General features: G+C 39.8%; 1 protein-coding gene across 3 annotated transcripts in view; it reads right to left on the bottom strand.

Annotated features, from left to right (window-relative positions):
- The window catches only part of PAX3 (paired box 3), a 104,797-nt gene that overhangs the window by 17,443 nt on the left and 67,663 nt on the right, over window positions 1-19,691 (bottom strand). For all 3 annotated transcript variants that reach the window (XM_017343154.3, XM_002712497.5, XM_017343155.3), the window contains exons 5-7: window positions 15,907-16,112; window positions 4,587-4,752; window positions 3,531-3,745 (exon numbers count right to left, since the gene is read on the bottom strand). In XM_017343154.3, the coding sequence (XP_017198643.1) occupies window positions 3,531-3,745; window positions 4,587-4,752; window positions 15,907-16,112 (587 nt within the window). The remainder of the gene's footprint in view (window positions 1-3,530; window positions 3,746-4,586; window positions 4,753-15,906; window positions 16,113-19,691) is intronic.

Genomic DNA, 19,691 nt, shown 5'->3' with positions numbered 1-19,691 from the left:
AAAAATATATTTAGCATGGCAAATAGCCTCCACTGAAGAGATGTACAAGGTTTTAACCATAATGACTCAATTTATCCAATCCAGCTTAAACCAGCTTTGATTCTTCAGTAGGAAAAGGCCAGGGACAACAAGTACAGGTAGAGAAAGGGCCAAGTACAAAGTAATACCCACCACTACCCCAATTATGTTGTTCAAAAAGGCGTGATACAAAAAGAGCTAGAAGACAATATACAAAAAAATATTAATAGTGGTTCTCTTAAAGGAATTTTTTTCCTATTCTAAAGATACTTTTTTTAAATGTGCCTTTTTCTACAATAAACATGCAGTACTTTGATTATTAGAAAAGAAAAATGGAAAGGTTAAGCAAAAAGAATGCAAGTTAATCTAACCCCAAAAGTTCAGAAAACTGGTTTCTACTAAATCATTTGAAAATATGACTACAACTTTCCACCTCTCTTTTGTCATGTCAACAGTGTGTTAAGTGGACAAGACCATAGAGCAGGAATCAAGAGTCCTAGGTGCTAGACCCTGTTCCCTCCAATCAGTTGCTTGGTTTGCATCAGGTCATAATCTCTTTGGGCCTCAACTGATTTTCCTGCAAATTAGATGACCATACAGAGGTGGAGGATGGAGGTGAGGATGCAGAGAGGAAGAGGAGAAATGATAATCACAACATTAGTTCTGCTGCTAGTATTATATGACCCAATATATTAATAAGCACTTCTGTAGAATAAGCAATGACTAAAAGATCACTATCCTTTCTTTGGTCTTTTCTACAGTTAACAGGTAAATCACATTGTTAGACATGAGCCCTTTGACTTAAATTTTTCTTTACGGAATTCTTTATAATGTTACTAAAAGTACTGCAGACATCTCTTACCTAAATAGGGGCATTCTTAAGCAGTAGTCAATTCCAAAGGCTTTTGAAATCTGAGATCTGATTCCAATTCTCCTACTCCATTGTTTTGTAAATAAGTCCTACAAAAAAACTGATCTACTCCTGTCTTCTAGTCTCTCACTTTGCCTAGGAAATATTATTATACGTCTCTTTGCTAACTCATGGGGAGGCTACAAGAACTAATGCAAGCCGGCGCCGTGGCTCAATAGGCTAATCCTCCACCTTGCGGCGCCGGCACACCGGGTTCTAGACCCGGTTGGGGCACCGGATTCTGTCCCGGTTGCCCCTCTTCCAGGCCAGCTCTCTGCTATGGCCAGGGAGTGCAGTGGAGGATGGCCCAGGTGCTTGGGCCCTGCACCCCATGGGAGACCAGGAAAAGCACCTGGATCCTGGCTCCTGCCATCGGATCAGCGCGGTGCGCCGGCTGCAGCGGCGGCCATTGGAGGGTGAACCAACGGCAAAGGAAGACCTTTCTCTCTGTCTCTCTCTCTCACTGTCCACTCTGCCTGTCAAAAATTAAAAAAAAAAAAAAAAAAAAAAAAAGAACTAATGCAACATGGATTGTCAGTGGAGGTTTGAGGCAGAAATGTATAAAAGCAATGCAAAAGATTCTGGATATTTACAATGTATTAAGTAAGGAATTAACATAATATGTAAAATAGAATAAAGAAAAACAGGGAGAATTGTCTGTGGAATTTTCCATTGCTTGATATTGGTATGATTTCCGCCCTACCACCAACTCTGGAACCATAGCCAGGTTCCTTAAAGTCAAGGATTAGCACTTTGAAGATCAAGTGCCAGTGAATCCATTTATGTAATACTTATATAATACACTTATACAAGATCATACACTTAAAATTTGAGAAACTTGCAGTTTCACTTACAGAACCGGGGTTCATATTATGATTTTTATAATGATGGAATAAAATAAGGTACTAAGAAATGCTGATGGAATCCTAGACTTTGCCTGACAGAACTGGCTAAGATTGAAGTTTACTTTTATTAAAACTTGTGACTGAATCATGTTCATAAAGAGCTTTTTTCTATGACCTCAAAATGCTAATGTTAAAAACCTCAACAACTACTTCAGATGTTATTTGTAGACTGTGGAATAACTTTATAGGCTATGAACTTGGGTATTTTAAATATGACTCTATTGATATAAGTCCACAATTTTCATGCGAAATCACACCCACAAATGCCAGTACTTGGAAACTAACTGCACTCAAGTCCTACAGGAAGCACTTTCATTGTTTTCATGTTATTTTTCGGTTGAGGTTTAAAGCCACCTCTTATTTTTTTTTTTTTAATCCCAGGATGTGCTATAGGAATCTATGAAACTTAATTACATTTACTGTTACAAAAAAGGATTTATGAACTTTTGCCTTTAGGCAGAAATGTTTATTTCATTGCCTTTGCCATCCATTCTTTTCAACTCCAGCGGCTTTGAACTTTTCAGCTGCTCAGAGTTATCACCATTGCGCAGAGCCCAGGAGCTTCTCTCCCAAGACACACACCACAAGTTGAAGAAAACGAAGAAGGCAAAGATATATGAGTCGTTATTTTGGCCACCCTTTGTGCCATTAAAATCTCATTTTCTGCCTATTAGAATGCCCTCTTGGTGCTTAGGCAGTGGTGATAGTCAGTGATTAGTGTGTAATTGAGTATAATTGTCTTTTCACTTTTCATTTGTGTCATTCTGAGCTTCTCTCTGTTTTTCTAACCACCAAGAGGAAAAAGGAGGTAGAGAAAAGATAAAGCTGTTAAAACTCTCACTCTCAGCCCTGAAGAGATTCCTGATTGCAATTATAGATTGCAACCCCTTTATGACATTTCTCCAAATTTAGTGGGCAGCTCTTCTCACCACCTGGGCCAAGTGCTCCCTAATAAAATCAAGCGATCTGTATTTAAACAACCGCTAATAATGTCAACCTGAGACAGATGCCACGTGTAGGAAATTTAACCAACCCTCTGACATGCAATTATCAAGGCCATTTATTAATATGATCTCCCAAGAAAACCTCACAGTCCAATGCAAATTAGAAAAACAATTACAACATTCAAATATTTATATATTCCCAAAGAGCAGTCATTTTTCTAATTTGTGCCTTTATAACTCATTTATTCCAGAGTTCTGTGGTCATCAGCTGTGTCTCTCTCCACACGACTTGTTTGCTTCCTCTCCAATTTTTTTGCCAAACCTTTCATGTTTTCATACAAGGTGATTTTGCCCACAACCCTACCAGCTGACCAAATAACATTTGAAGCAAAAACCATACACACACACACACACACACACATACACACAACCTGCCAACGTTTGTGAACATTAGTCAAAGCCCAGAACCAGGATTGGAGAAGACAACACATGACAAACGCCTTGACAACCAAGTCTAAACAGAGTCTCTGTGATTACATTGGAAATCATTTGGATGTTAAACCTAAGCTACAACTTTTGATGCAGCCAGTAGGAAGGGTGGAGAGAAAGGAAACTAGAAAACTGAAATCATGTGGCTTGTATAAAGAATACATTATGGTTTAAATCTAGCAATTCATTATACTACTGCCTCGGGGAATTGACTATTTGGTTCTGGTATACAGCAAGTCATCTGTCTAGAAACACAAGACTGACCTGAGGTGAAAGGCCATTGCCAATGGCGGGGTTCATGGGGTTGGAGGGCCCCGACGGAGGCACAAAGCTGTCTGTATAGCTGGAAAATCCATGCCTGGTGCTTGGGAGGCAGTAGGCAGAGCTGCTGTCCGGGTTCGAAGGAATAGTGCTTTGGTGTACAGTGCTCGGAGGAAGTGGCTGAGGTCTATGAACGGTGCTGCTGGGATCCGACACAGCTGAAATGAAAAAAGATTGTCAGCCATTAAGTTCTGTGCAGGCGGCCACAGACAGCACGGTGCACTAAGCCATCAGTACTACACATTCATCAGATCCAATGTTCATGTCAAAGGTGTCTCTTAATATGTAGGTTTAGAATCATTCCTAGCAAATAGTCACACACCCTCTCTGCACCTATTTCTAGACACATAATTTAGGTATGTACTCTCATAGCACACTTGCCCAGAGTATGGATGCAGAAATCACACTGACAATGCTAACAAGCCTATTTGGGTAGTGAATGTGATTAATCGATACAAGAATTAGCCAATAAAGGAACCACAAGTTTCAAATTTCTTATCAAATACGTTTTTAAAGCATTTAGTTGGAATGCTATCTTTCATAACTCAAAATAATTGAGGCTTAGTATTTAATATCATCCCATTGATCTCTATGTGCTTCTAACAAATAGTAACTTTACCAAAGAGCTTTCCTCTGTGACTACTGCAGTTGGTAGCCATCACAGAACTTCAGTTATTTGCAAACTGGAGTACAAATGTAGTGGTAAAATTTTAACAAAAGAAAAGCAAATCCCAGGTTTGTTTAGGAAAGTTGTTTTGTTTTAAAATACTGCAGTGGTATTATGTTACCACATAGTTTATCTAGAGAGATTCAGACATGTCAGACAACAAACTATGTTTCTGAAATGTGACAGGTACATTCAGGACAACCTGATGTAATATAATTGATTTGCAAACAAGCATCAATGTCAACATTGCAGAAGGATCTCAGTGTATAAAATATCCACCAGAGAAAGCAATTGGAAGTTACATTTTAATCTCTTTTACTCTTCCTCTGTACCTTGTGGAATAGACGTGGGCTGGTAAGAGGTCTCTGACAGCTGGTATGTTGGCAGAGTCGGCATGGCAGTGGGAGGGAATCCCCCCGGAATGAGATGGTTGAAAGCCATCAGTTGATTGGCCCCAGCTTGCTTCCTCCATCTTGCACGACGGTTGCTAAACCAGACCTATGGATACAATGTAAAATTTGAGGATTTCACTGATGAATTAATAGCACATTCTTGATGAATTTTGCATGCTAAAACAGATGAAAGTCTCTTTACTGCCAGGGCAAATAGATGCAAGTGCCTCTGCCTTCTATGTTGTCTGGTATACCGTCAGGGGTGAAAGCAGAGTTAAGTGCCAGGAGTGGAGTCAGTAGAAGGGATTCAAGGATCCTCCAGGGTCCTGCAGTAGCCCCCAAAAATCTTGTGGTGGTCGTGGAGAGGGACCGCCAAGCAGAAGTACAACAGGAACTCTCCAGCACTGCCATCAACACCCACCCACCCACCTTCATGTGTTGGAACCTTTGACCCTTACACAGCATATGTCTTAAATTTGTCCTTGCCCATTACACAAAGTCTAGTATTTTATATTCTTATCAGTCTATCTCTGAATTTCTATGGTCATTATGGGTATTGCACCTGGACAGTCTTATAAATTGAATAGGAGAATAATTTTGAGACACTGAACTGATCTCAGTGGAAATAAATCCCAAAGAGGTGAGGCTTTCATGAAAGGAAAGCATTTTTTAATCTAAAACAATTAGTTCTGTGCTTTCATTAACAACTTCCAACTCAATCCCATCAAGGTGGCATGTACCAATGCCATCTCACTATTCCAAGTGATCAATTTCAGTTCACAATTGATCATAATGAAAGGACTAAGAGTCAAAGGGAGCACATAAACAAGTCTAGTACCTGCTAACACTAACCGATGGAATTAATAAAGGGGAGAGTGATCCAACATGGGAAGTGAGATACTCAGCAGACTCATAGAATGGCAGATGTCCTAAATAGCACTCTGGCCTCAGAATCAGCCCTAAAGCCATTCGGATCTGGCTGAAAAGCCCATGAGAGTATTTCAGGCATGGAAAGCCAAGACACTCTGGCAAAAGATCTCTGTGAGTGAGATCCCAGTGGAAAGAACAGGTCTTCAAAGAAGGAGGTACCTTTCTCTGAAGGGAGAAGAGAACCTCCACTTTGACTATGACCGTGTCTAAACAAGATAAGAGTCGGAGAACTCAGAGGGCTTCCATAGCCTTGGAAACTCATGACTGGTGCATAGGGAGATTACTGATGCCATAGACAGGAGTGTCAATTGGTAAAGTCAACAACAGGAGTCACTGTGCACTTACTCCTCATGTAGGATCTCTGTCCTTAATGTGCTGTGCATTGAGATTTAATGCTATAACGAGTACTCAAACAATATATTTCACTTTGTGTTTCTATGGGGGTGCAAACTGTTGAAATCTTTACTTAATGTATACTAAACTGATCTTCTGTAAAAAAAAAAAAAAAAAAAAAAGAAATTATCAACTCCCAACTTGACTCTCACTGGGATTAAACAAGACAATAGGTCTGATCTGATTTCATCATCATTTAAAAAAAATCATCTATTATTTTTCACTTTATGTTTCTGTGTGGGAGCAAACTGTTGAAATCCTTACTTAATGTATACTAAGCTGATCTTCTGTATATTAAGATAATCGAAAATGAGTCTTGATGTGAATGGAAGGGGAGAGGGAGTGGGAAAGGGGAGGGTTGTGGGTGGGAGGGACGGTATGGGGGGGAAGCCATTGTAATCCATAAGTCGTACTTTGGAAATTTATATTCATTCAATAAAAGTTAAAAAAAAATAACAACTTTAACATCTATTAACACCCTGTCAGGAATTATGGTAAGAAGGTACATTAAGAAAATCTGGTGTAATTGAATAAAATGCCTTCAAGAAATTCAAAACTCAAATATTTTGTATGAGTCAATAAAGTAAAGGGCAAAAATAGCAGCAAGAAATGTAACAGAGCATCTAAAATGGTGAGAAATTGTGACATAAGGCCTTTAATGGACCCATAATCTTGCCCTTACATATTACGTCTATAGAATTTATTTACTTATTTATTTGACAGGTAGAGTTATAGACAGCTAGAGAGAGAGACAGAGAGAAAGGTCTTCCTTCCATTGCTTCACCCCCCAAATGACTGCAATAGCTGGAACTGGGGTGATCCAAAGCCAGGAGCCAGGTGCTTCCTCCTGGTCTCCCATGAGGGGTGCAGGGCCCAAGCACTTGGGCCATCCTCCACTGCCTTCCCAGGCCACAGCAGAGAGCTGGACTGTAAGAGGAGCAGCCGAGGTCCATATGGGATGCCAGCGCCGCAGGTGGAGGATTAACCAAGTGAGCCAAGGTGCCAGCCCCCATCTATAGAATTTAAGTGTAGAACATGGAGTGACTTTTTTTTTCAAAGTGCACACGTATATTCCTTAAAATGAAAAAAGATTTCTACCAATTAAAGATACTCTAATTCCTAAATTAAAAGCTTTTTGAAACGTAATGTGGAGAAAGCACTCTTGATTGGAGATGGAGAGATAAGTGAGGAACAAGGTAGGGTCCCCGCACGCACATAGCCTACAGCCTTGTCCTCATAGAGTTCACAGAGACAAGGAGACCAAAACAATTGTTCACTAGAGGTGTGGGCTCTGTGTTTGAATGTGCATAGGATCAGGATTCAAAGTTTCAGTTCATTTTAAGTTTGGATATGATTTTGAGGAGAGATCACTATAGATGGAGGTGACAGACTAGAATAGAAATACTAGTCTTGTTCCAGAATATCAGTCGAAGAAAAATGTGAGACTTGATTAACTAAGGGAACAAGGTTAATAATAATACAACTTCATTGTGATTTTTAAAGTCATATAATTTAAAAGACAGAAAGATTTCTCCCTTCTGAAGCAGGAAAGCCCAATTTAGCAAATATTTTGCTAAGACATCTATTCAAATTTTTATTACTCACCCAAGTATTTTAAAAGTCTTTTATTTTGCAAGACGCTAATATGAAAAGATGTTGGAACTTCCTCAAAATATTAACATATAATACTTTTTTATGTTTCCAACCAGAAGAGAAGATAAATGAATATTTTCTGACCATTTGTCTGAAAAGAGTTTTGTCTTCCCTAACCATTGTTGCAAGGTACTGGTAAGAAAAGCTGTTTGAATTTCCTCAACATATTAACATGTAAAACTCCTTAAGTTACCAACAGGAAAAGAAGGTAAGTCAATATTTTCCCATGTTGATACATAATTGAATTAGAATTTTACTTAACTTAATAAATTGCCACCTGGGATAATAGAACCGTGAACAGCACTCGAGTTCAGGCTGTACCAATTGTGTCTTCTCACTGTAAGTCTAAGTGCCTGTTACTATGACTTCCAGAGGATTCAGGATAAGAAAACTATTTTCAAGAAAGTGTTTGGAACAATCTGTGTTAGCCTAAGGAGGTTGTGGGTTGGAATTTTGGGTGATATTTATCCCTATGTTTACTGTGTGCAGCACCATACACCATAATCATGTTTTACATTATAAAACCTCAAGGTTCAAGAGGTACTCCTGACCCAGGTGAAGTGCTCTTCCACATCTGTCTAGACCAACTATGTGCAGTGCACCTTCAGCTTTATGTATGAGGCTAGGAAGAGAGTTGAACTCCAACAAGTCCTGATACGACTTCACTCATACAGACTCACAAACCTCAATTCCACTGATGAGATGCTTTGTGAAGAACTCAAAAACTGACACTTGGGTTGTTCTCAGAGCATGTTGCCAGTCTCTCTGTGCCAACTTCCTTCTGTAACCTTTAGATAAGTAAATCAAGATTGACTTGCCCAGGGGGTGGCTATGCCTGAACTCTGTATTACTCTCAACCTACTGTTGATTCAAGGTTCATTCCAATTCCACCATGACCCAATTTTTAAATTAAAAAAAAATCTTTGTCTAACAATAAAGAAGAAACATCATAACTTCCTATAAATGCCTTTGAAAGATGGAATTCAAACAGACTAGAGGTATAGGGATTTTTGGTTTTGTTTTCATTCTTTCCAAAATGATACAAATAACTATTGAAGATATTGAGGAAACACACCAGGAGTTGGATTTTAAAATTTTTATATTTATGATATAGTATGCATGATATCTACAACAAAAAAGATAAAGAGAAATAGTTGGGAAGCAAATTTTTACTGAAAAACAAACCTTCAGCAGGAGGTTCAAGAGTTTCTTAAAGGAAGGAATTTAAATGTTTAAATTTAGACCAAATAAATCCAGAGAGAACCAGCAACCAGCATTTCTGAGTACTGATCTGCCTGTCTTGGGCCATTTATCCAGATTTTTAAAACCATCTTACCATTGCCAACCTTCTGTACTTCCTAAAACCAGCTGAGTCTGCCACAAAGAAGATTAAAGGGAAAATACACTGAAGTCACAAATTGAGATGTGGTCCTTGCCTTTGTTATTCTGAAACTCAGAAAAGACATACCCTCTACTTTGAGTAGGAAAGAAAAAACAGGTGCCCTTGAAATAACCTTCATTCTAAATGCCCAAACAGAATAAGCACAGAGACCCTGGAATACTGTTAGCATCCTATATTTAATTAAAAGAAATGTTCTTAATACTCAGAAGTCTTAGATAACTTTTTCAATATTGAATCACTAATTTCTAACAGTCAGTGAATAATCTAGAGTGACCCAGATGAGTGTGTAAGACTGAATAAGTTCATCTAAAATAGACAAAGCACTTTTATGACTCAATGGTTAAAATTACCAGAAGTTTCTCCTTCTTTTGAAAAAAAAAATCACTAACAGAGACAATTTGGACTTTAATTGATGATCCAGGAGAGAACATAAGTTTTCAACCAATCACTTTTTTGGTGGGGCAGAAAGAACAAATTTTACAGAGTTGGCTATGTACCTGTTAATGTCACTGTAATCTATAATTCACTGTAATTTCATTGTCCCCACACATTACCTGACTTTCCACATCACTCAGCATATTAAGGAAGTGAGGACAAGAGAAACAGATTAGTTAGTGACCTAGTATTAGAGTATTTAATTGCATGTAAAATCTCACAATGTTAAAACTTCCTCAAAGTTTTTGTTTCATTTGATGAACTGCAGCCTTGTTTAATTTCATCTGACTCTGTCAATTTCTGTTATGTGCAGGTCTCTCTACTGACCCTTTCTATAATAGTATATTCTTACCTTTTGGAAAATGATCTTTAAGTGTGTTCCTGAAGTATAATGATGCCCAATTTTTTTTAAGCAAAATTTTTTAAATTGTTATGTATTTTCATTTTATTTGAAAGAGAAACAGGAGAAAGAGAGAGGGAGAGGGAGAGGAAGAGAGAGAGAGAAGGGAAAGAAAGAAAGAAAGAAAGAAAGAGAGAAAGAAAAGAGAGAGAGGGCGGGAGGAAGGAAATTTTCCATCTACTGATTCTCTGCCCAGATGCCTATAACAGGGCTGTGCAAAGCCAAAGCCAGGAGCCTGGATTTAAGCTGACTCTTCCATGGGCTAGAAGGTTACCAACCACTTGAACCATCAGCTGCTGCCTCCCAGAGTCTGCAGAAGCAGGAGATTGGAATTGGAAGTCCAGCTGGGATTCAAATTCAGGCACTGTGATGTGAAATGTAAGCACCTCAAGCAGCGACTTAACTGCTGCTCCAAACAGCCACCCCAATGCAAAATTTAAACTTAAAAGGCCCTCTAAATAAGCATAACTAGTAAGAAAAAAAAACAATGCATGGCACAAGAATAAGATTTTCATAAATTTTAAAGTAAGTAATCAAGTGTTCCAACTCTCAACAATATTAAGTTGAGAAAAACTTCATACGTTCCACTGTAAAGACAGAATAATTCTTTTAACTCACATAATTGCAGTGCAGACCCAGCAAAAGTTGGGCCTCAGCTTCCCTGCCTACTAAGTTTATGACCTTAAACAATTTTATTAATACTTGTGGGCCTCTATTCTCTCTTCTGGTAAATGGGAAATACAAAAAACTATGTTGCAATTAAAAACAGCAGTACAATCAAAGCACTTAAAAGAAAACCAGGAGATATTAAGTGTTCAATAAATGTCAGCTATTAAATAAGTCTCACATTGGCACTTCTGTCTAAGAAAACAAAGAATTAAAGCCTTGCTTTGTCTCCTTTGCTCTTGGGTCTGCAGCTAAAGCTTTTTTGTGCCAATGAGTAACCAGGAAGTGCCCAAAGAACACCTCAAGAACTGAAAGTCAGTTTGACTTGAATGGAGGCTTAGGTCAAACTTGCTTCCCAGTTTCATGAATTGCTGCTTGTTGTCCCATGGTATAAACCTAATTTTGCCATCAATAAATTAATGGTTAAGGGCAGGTGCTTGGCATACAGATCAACTTACCACATGAGACACCTATATTCCATATCAGATAGCTTGGTTTGAGTCCAGCTGCTCTACTTCTGATCTAGATTGCTGTTAATGCCCGTCCTGGGAAGCAGCAAGTGATGACTCAAGTACCTGGGTCCCTGCCACCCATGTGAAAGACTTGGATTGTATTCCCAGCTAGCTCCTGTCTTCATCCTGGCCCAACATTGACCGTTGCAGGTGCGCAGGGTATGAATCAGCGAATGAAAAATCAATTTCTCTCTCTCGCTCTCTCTTCCTCTCCCTCTCCCTCTCTTCCTCTCCCTCTCCCTCTCTCAAATAAAATGAAAATAAATACATAGAATTTTTTTAATTACTGATTCACATTACTGCTATCCTCCTCAAAATAACCTGCATTATTCCAGATGGGTTGTTTCAAATTTTTTTTTAAGATTTTATTTATTTGAAAGGTAAGGTTACAGACACAGAGAGGGAGAGACACAGAGAAAGGTCTTTCATCTATCTGCCGGTTCACTCCCCAAATGGTGGCAACAGCCAGAGCTGAGCCAATCTGAAGCCAGGAGCCAGGAGCTTCTTCTGGGTCTCCCCCACGGGTACAGGGGCCCAAGCACTTGGGCCATCTTCTACTGCTTTCCCAGGCCATAGCAGAGAGCTGGATCAGAAGAGGAGCAGTTGGGACTAGAACTGGCACCCATATGGGATGCTGCTGCCGCAGTTAGAAGCTTAGCCCACCATGCCACATGACCTGCCCCTCAAATAAATTTGATAATAGGCAGAGGATATAATAATGAGTCTTTATACAGAAAATTCACAAGATCATAAGATGCTTGATTAAACATTGGACACTAATGCTGCCATGCAAGTATAGTACTGTCCAGGTAGGCAAATTTGGGACAGCTGCTCTTTCTGTGGACCTTGTCTCATTTACCCTCATCCCCTTTCCCTTTCTATGCCATGCTCTCCATAGCCCTCCTACCATTGCTGCTATCTAGCTTTGGCCACCGTATAAAGAGCAGGTGAGAAAGGGGGTGAGTAAAGTTGACAAAAAGGGATGTCATGTTCTCAGGCATGTCAAAGGACATGCGCATGGTCAAAGGACCAGTGACACACACTAAAGCATATTCAACTAGACCTTGAGACACCCAAAAGCAATCCCTGAAGAGTGCTGCAGGATGGCCAGCTTCTTGCTTCACTGCAGAGTTCATAATTTTTACTTCTATTTTTACTTTTGAACTATACGACTGTTTTTACTTCTGAACTATACAAATCTGTTAGGTGGCTTTATGTCAGCATTGGGCTTCCCTGAGAATCTCAAGTTACTCATGCTATAAGGATTCTGTGAAATCATGCACCCAGTAGCCTTTAATTTGGGGGTGAGAGAAAGATGGTGTTTGAGAAGATGAAAGACAAAGGCCCATTTTGCAGTTATATTTGTGTACACACACATACACACACACACACATGCATATAGGCATAAAGTTCTGTGTACAAGTCTTGAGTCTCCCAGATCCCAAGGCTAACCTGGCTGTGGACCCAGGCTGAGATCATCTGATGTAACCTACCTCATATTTGTAAATTAAAAAAAAAAAAGAAAAAGAAAGTCCAGAAAGATTAAGCAACTTGGTCACCAAAACACATTTGGCAAGCTAGCACCAAATCCCACATCATCTGACTCCCAGTTTCATGCTATTTCCACAAGTAGTTTCCTTTCCTGTTTTCCATTATCTTGGTGGTAAAACAGAATGATACTTGCCTACTTAGTGGAATTCTTAAATGGAATATTTACTAAAACTTTTGCACACTATATTTGCAATAATTCTTTCACTCAAAACATAAATGCTTGCCATTCTTTGCCTGTTAACAGCTACCCTGATAAATTCAGTAAAAAGTCTTTTTTTTTAACTTGCAGTGTTATTATTAGGCACATAATCTTTGGTGTACAACAATTTTTGTGTGTTGAGATTTGGCTATGATAAACACAACATAGCTATTATCCAAATGAATTTTATGAACACAAATGCCTGAGTTATAACTTTAATCTCATCTCTATCCAGAAAAGCCCAGAAATATTTTATAAATATTTTTCCTTGGGAAAAAATGTGGAATAAAGACATGGTTTGGGGTTTGAGGCAGGGGGTAGAAATTGGTGTTTGGCTCTCTCAGGTGCCCTGAATTAAACTAACTCATACTTTCTCACTGTCACTCAAATGAGGTTGGTTTTGCTACTGCTTTCCCAGATCCCTCTAAAAACTAAGGATTTTCTTCTGGCATTTTAATCAGTGATTAACTACTCCCTTCTTTTCCCTGCTGGGTTAGCTAAAAGATCCATATGCTGGGTGTTCTAGGGAATTTGTTAGGCTGTAGATCATAGCTGTGGAGCAAGACATGATGTGTCTCAAGGGAACTAAGGAAGCCATAAGGAATGTAAAGAGTCACCGGGTTAAAGCCACATTAAGACAGCTGTTACGTTAATGAGGGCCCTGTTTGGGAGAGGAGGTCACTGCATAGAAAAATATGAACCACTCTTTATTGGTTTGATCCCATGTCCTCTGAAAGTTAATGAGCCATTATTATTATCCTTGAATACTATACACGCTACATGAGCTTGGAATTTATTCTGCCCCATCCTCTTTTTTGACAAAGGCAGAAATGAGGGCTAGCAGCACAGAACTCTCTGTTCAGTTTTCCATTCTCCTCTTTGTCTGATCTCTTTAAAATAAATGTTTACTTTTTTACTCAACCTGAGTTCAGGGCTAACATTTGATCTAAAGAGCAGCCCCAACATGGGAGTTTGGCCAGCCACACAGTGCAGAAACCAATCCTGGAATATGGTGGACACTCAATAGACAAATGATTGGACTTTGATTCACATTTAAACCAAGTAATCACAGAACAATGATGAAAGCAAAATAGATTTGACACATACATATTTTATAACACTCATATGTAATGTTGAATTCTAGCCACTTCACTGGGTAAAGAGCGTGTTCCCCACTGCACAGTTCATAGCTACTCCCACTGCCACTACCTAGTCCATGACATAGCCCCCACTGCCTGTCACATCAAGTGAGCTCTTGAACCTGAAACGTTATCCTTCCACGAGATGTCCTCAACCTAGCTACCCAATCATATTCCTTCCACCACTCCACAACTCCATATACTCTAATCAAATTCGACAATCATTCTTCCTTTATACAACTACAGTAAAAATGAAAGGTCATCTTATATGTAACCCACACACTTCAAAATCTGTCTTTTTTTTTTTTTTTTTTTTTTTTGGACAGGCAGAGTGGACAGTGAGAGAGAGAGACAGAGAGAATGGTCTTCCTTTTGCCGTTGGTTCACCCTCCAATGGGTGCAGCCGGCGCATCGCGCTGATCCGAAGCCAGGAGCCAGGTGCTTTTCCTGGTCTCCCATGCGGGTGCAGGGCCCAAGCACTTGGGCCATCCTCCACTGCACTCCCGGGCCATAGCAGAGAGCTGGCCTGGAAGAGGGGCAACCGGGAAAGAATCCGGCGCCCCGACCGGGACTAGAACCTGGTGTGCCGGCGCCACAAGGTGGAGGATTAGCCTATTGAGCCACGGCACCGACCAAAATCTGTGTCTTAGTCATATAATTTTGTATTACCACTGTAGTCTCCTCACCCTTCCTGCCCAATGGATATCCACCTAGCCAAGAAAGCCCACCACAAATCTGTCTACTTTATGCACATTTAATTTTCTCCAATATCTCATTCTTTCTTCTTCTCAATTCAATTGCACTTTCTTCTCCCTCTTTCAACACACAACACATATGCTTTGCTTTTAAATTATTTTTATTTTACTTTGTTGCCCCTATTAGATGGCAGTTTCTTGAGAGGAAATATCTTAATTCATATTAGTTTTCCTCAACTTTCCTGGCACTATGATGATCATATGGAAAGTTAAATAAAACAACTGCTCTGACAAGGCTTTGCAGCCTAGAAGAGGCTGTTTCTGTAAATATCCTTAATAGGAGAATTAACGCTCCACATATGTGAGAGCATTGGTCAGTGTAGGGACCATGTCAACTGTTTGTTCACTCCTGCATCTCTAGCCTGACTTTGACTATAAAAGTCAAGTATCCAGGAATAACGCACAACTTTTCCAGATAAAGTAATTTAACTTCTGGGGCAGTAACAAGTTCCAAAATACACTAAGACATTTGTATTCTTTAAAACACTGCTTTACCAGCTTAAGGGGAAAGTCATCATTAATGATTAAAACACTATTCTATACTCAATAGAAACCTGTTCCATGTAAGAAGCCTTTTCCAAAAGGTTTAGAGAGCAATTTCAAGAGTTCAAAAGATAATTAAAAGATGTTATTTCTCCAAATAACATGAATACTTGAAGTATTTCTAGACCATAAAATCCTTAAAGGAAGGAACTTTATATGATATACTTTTGAATATTTTCCTAATGGAAAGGCCACAAAGAGGAAGCATATGGAACCTCTATACTAACTATACAGCTAGATGACTGTGGGTGTTTATCTTACATAGTCTTAGTCTCAGTGTCTTCATCTATAAAATGGGGTTAGTCATAGATCCAACCTAAGGGTTTGGTAGTGATGCAATGGGTTCATTCATGTACAGCACTTAAAAGAGTACCTTGCAGAGTAACTACTCAAAATATGATGGCTGTTACCTGTGTTCACCCCCAAAGTCCATGCATGTAGTGCCTAGTGCATAATAAGCATTCCTAAAATGATGAGGAACATGAAATAACATATTTCTAAGAGTCTTAAATGATATAGCCCATTCTCTTATTAATAGTAACCAAACTCCAAAGATGTGGGTCCACATGAAATGCCATTCTTCATATACTTATTTTCTTGGTTTAAAATATGTGTCAGAGGGGAAGATGGCTTTGGTTCCTATCTGGATTTAAGTAGGATGTGAATGTCTGGAGAGCAGTACCTGTACTCGGGCCTCAGTAAGCTTTGCCCTCTGAGCCAGCTCCTCCCTGGTATAAATATCAGGGTAGTGGGTTCTCTCGAAAGCACGCTCCAGTTCTTCAAGCTGTTCTGCCGTGAAGGTGGTTCGGCTCCTGCGCTGTTTCCTCTTTAGTGGTAAGTCTGGTTCAGAGTCAATGTCAGAGCCTTCATCTGATTGAGGTGCTGAGGCTAAAAGCACAGAGAAAAAAATGGATAAAATGTGCATCAAAAAACAACACTGACCAAATCATAATGATTCAAATCTCAGTCTGAAATTCATTTTCTATATTTTACTGTGGACACCAAGCCCTTCCAAGTAGTACCTAATAATCAAATGATATTTAATTTCCTCTACTACCTTATATCTATCTCTCCTTTCTCCCCAGACAGAAGTGTTTGCAATGGAAATATGCCATTCTAGACCAATTATGAGAACTTCAGAAACCGGGACAGGCCTTATTACATTCTTATGGCCTAGACTTAGTGCTTAAATGGGTACTCCATTCATGTCTAATGAGTGAGTCACATTTAATTTGGTTCCCTATAGATTTTCATCAGCCTTTATATTGGGAAATCTGTCAACAGATATTGAAAATACATATTTTAGGCCGGCGCCGCAGCTCAACAGGTTAATCCTCCGCCTAGCGGCGCTGGCACACCAGGTTCTAGTCCTGGTCGGGGCGCCGGATTCTGTCCCGGTTGCCCCTCTTCCAGGCCAGCTCTCTGCTGTGGCCCGGGAGTACAGTGGAGGATGGCCCAAGTGCTTGGGCCCTGCACCCCATGGGAGACTAGGAGAAGCACCTGGCTCCTGCCTTCGGATCAGCGCGGTGCACTGGCTGCAGCATGCCGGCCGCAGCAGCCATTGGAGGGTGAAGCAATGGCAAAGGAAGACCTTTCTCTCTGCCTTTCTCTCACTGTCCACTCTGTCTGTCAAAAAAATACATATTTAAAAAATATATTTCAAAATTGAACTCAAATTTAAGGGCCAATAATGGTAACTTAATGTAGCATTCCTATATATTTGTAGATTCTACTGCTTCTATTGGAAAAATCATTCTTAGATTTAATCTTATCTACCAGACATTTGGAAATACTTTAAGGAATTTATACATTATTAGCGTACACCTCAAGAACTGAACCAAAAAGAAGAGGCCATTGTCTAATGAACTGGCCCTAAATTGAACTTCAGATTCTGGGTCTCTGCTAAGTGGATGGACTACTGTCCAGGACAGCTCATTTGTTTTAGGAGCCTTGTGAAAATAATAATAATAATAATAATAAGTGAAGACCTTGTCCATAAATTATTAGGAATTCCAAGACACCAACAACAGAGCATTGGTTCAGGCCTGGGTCCCTTCCCAGCATGGGGCTCTGGAGTGCTGCATAGGATGAATGCCGCTGAAGCTGGCCCTGCTGCCGCCCCTCCCAACAAAACTTGTATTTACACCTGTTCACCTGAGGAAAGGATCTCCAAAACGTAGCATGAAAGTGCCTAGGAAAGAGAAGAGGAGCTGAGAGATGAGGCAGAAATTGTGTTAATGATGCGATATGGTGTCTGCTGCAGTCAGATCCCTGAATCCTTACAGGAAGAGTCAGACTGGCAAAGCTGGGGCACAAGTAGCAACATTTTCAGAACAGGACTTGAGGGGAACAGGGTGGAGAAGGATTCCACTTGTTGCCACTAGGAATATGTGTGGGCTCCCACAACCAGGTGAGTTGTGCCAGTAATAGAGCACCTGTTGGCCTATGCAGAGTTACCTGGTTTGAGAATGCATTGGATCAAAGCTCCAGCGACCCCATACCAGGACAGAGGCCAGAGGGCTAGAGAGCTATCATTGTCAGAACGAAAGGGTGGAGGAGCAGCAAGCACCTCTAAATGCACTCTGAACCCCCCACCAAATTCCTGGGGACCCTTTAGAGAAGTGGCCGGCATGTGTGATCACCAAACAGGGAAGAAGAGCTGGAAAACTGTACATTATTAATGTCAATGTCAAGGTAACTTATCTGTACCCTCTGGTTGGGTAGGACTTGGAGGAAATGCAGGTGGCACTAGAAGAAATGCAATATGTCCTATATGTCTATCTTATCTTACACTCAGACTTAACTTTTCTCTACAGGAATGTAAAATTTTATTCTACCTCTGTATAAGTTATTAGCTGCCCAAAAAGGTATGTATCAAAATTATTTCATAAAAAATATTTTGTTTTCTAATAGTTTAATGTTATTACATCTTATTCACATTTAAACACTGTCAAACAAGGAGGCAATAGAGCAAATTAGTAGTATAAATGACAAATTAAAGAAGATATGCACCTATAAAGTACATGAAATCTATCCTCTTTATATTAATAAAAAAATTTAAGAAAAGAAAATATGGGGCCTGGTGTTGTGACACAATAGGTTATGCCACCACCTGTGATGAGAGCATCCCATATGATCACTAGTCAAATCCCAGCTGTTCCACTTCCAATCCAGCTCCCTACTAATAGTCTTGGGAAAGCAGCAGCAGATGTCTCAAGTACGTGGCCCTTGCATGCAGATGGGAGAACAGATGAAGTTCCAATCTCCTGGCTTTGGCCTAGCCCAGCCCTAGCCACCGTGGCTATCTAGGGAGTGACCCAGTGAATGGAAGATACCTCTCTCTGTAACTCCATTTCTCTGTAAATCTGCCTTTCAAAATAAATAAATAAAAAGAAACTGTACCTAACAACAAACACTTGCACATAAGAACAAAAGAAAATTATAATATACAATTCATCTACTGTGTATTCAATATTGTGCTTAGCTTTTCAGTTATGTTAATTCAGTATAAATGGTCTTTAGTATTAAACAAAGAAAAACAGACTTTAAATAAGAGAATACTTTATTTTTTATTTGAAATTCAGGGGGAGAGAGAGATGGAGAGATGAAGAGGGGAAGAGAGAGAGAGAGAGAGAAACACAAGCACTCTCGTCCACTGGTTCACCCCCCAAATGTCCACAAAAGCCAGGACTGAGCCAGATGGAAGCTGAAAGCTGGGAACTCAATTCAAGTTTTCCATGTGAGTGGCAGGGATACAATCACTTGAGCCATCACCTGTTGTCCCTGAGTCTGCTTTAGCGGGAAGCTGGAATCTGGAGCCAGAGCCAAGAACTAAACCCAGACACTGACATGTCATTACCACTAAGCCAAATGCCCGCCCTTAACTATGGAGATATTTTAAAGAATTGTTAACCTGCTAAGAAATATGCCATGCCTTGCATTACAAACTTAAAACCTGTCAATCAGACCAGGGCTCCAGAAACCCCATATCAGGACAGAGACCAGAGGGCTAGAGTGCTATCATTGACAGACCATAAGAGTGGAGGAGCAGCAAACACATCTAAATGCACTCTGAAAACTTGTAGGGAGTATTAAACCTGTTTGTATGTCTGAGGAATGTGAGCCAAATGAAACTAGCAATCATTTGTGCATAGTTGCCAACTTCATTTCAGGAGCATCAGACTTGTCCACAGCCCTTGGTAAAACATAGATTGGCACCCCTCTCCACGGTTTCAGATTCAGTAGACCTGGGGTATACTTGGAGAATTTGCATTAATTTGTTTTCTGACACATGTGCTGATGCTATTGATGCTATTGATGTACAGTACTTGGAGGAATACCTCTATGGAATATTCTATATTAATACTTCTTCCCTCTCTAAATTCCCAAGTATATCAAATACTTCTTGCCATAATTTACCGAAAGTCTCTCTCTCTCTCTCTCTCTCACACACACACACACATATAT

Source organism: Oryctolagus cuniculus, chromosome 3 (assembly GCF_964237555.1).
Source record: "Oryctolagus cuniculus chromosome 3, mOryCun1.1, whole genome shotgun sequence".
Lineage (NCBI taxonomy): Eukaryota > Metazoa > Chordata > Mammalia > Lagomorpha > Leporidae > Oryctolagus > Oryctolagus cuniculus.
The sequence above is the reverse complement of the archived record's forward strand: the minus strand, read 5'-3'. Positions and strand labels throughout refer to the sequence as shown.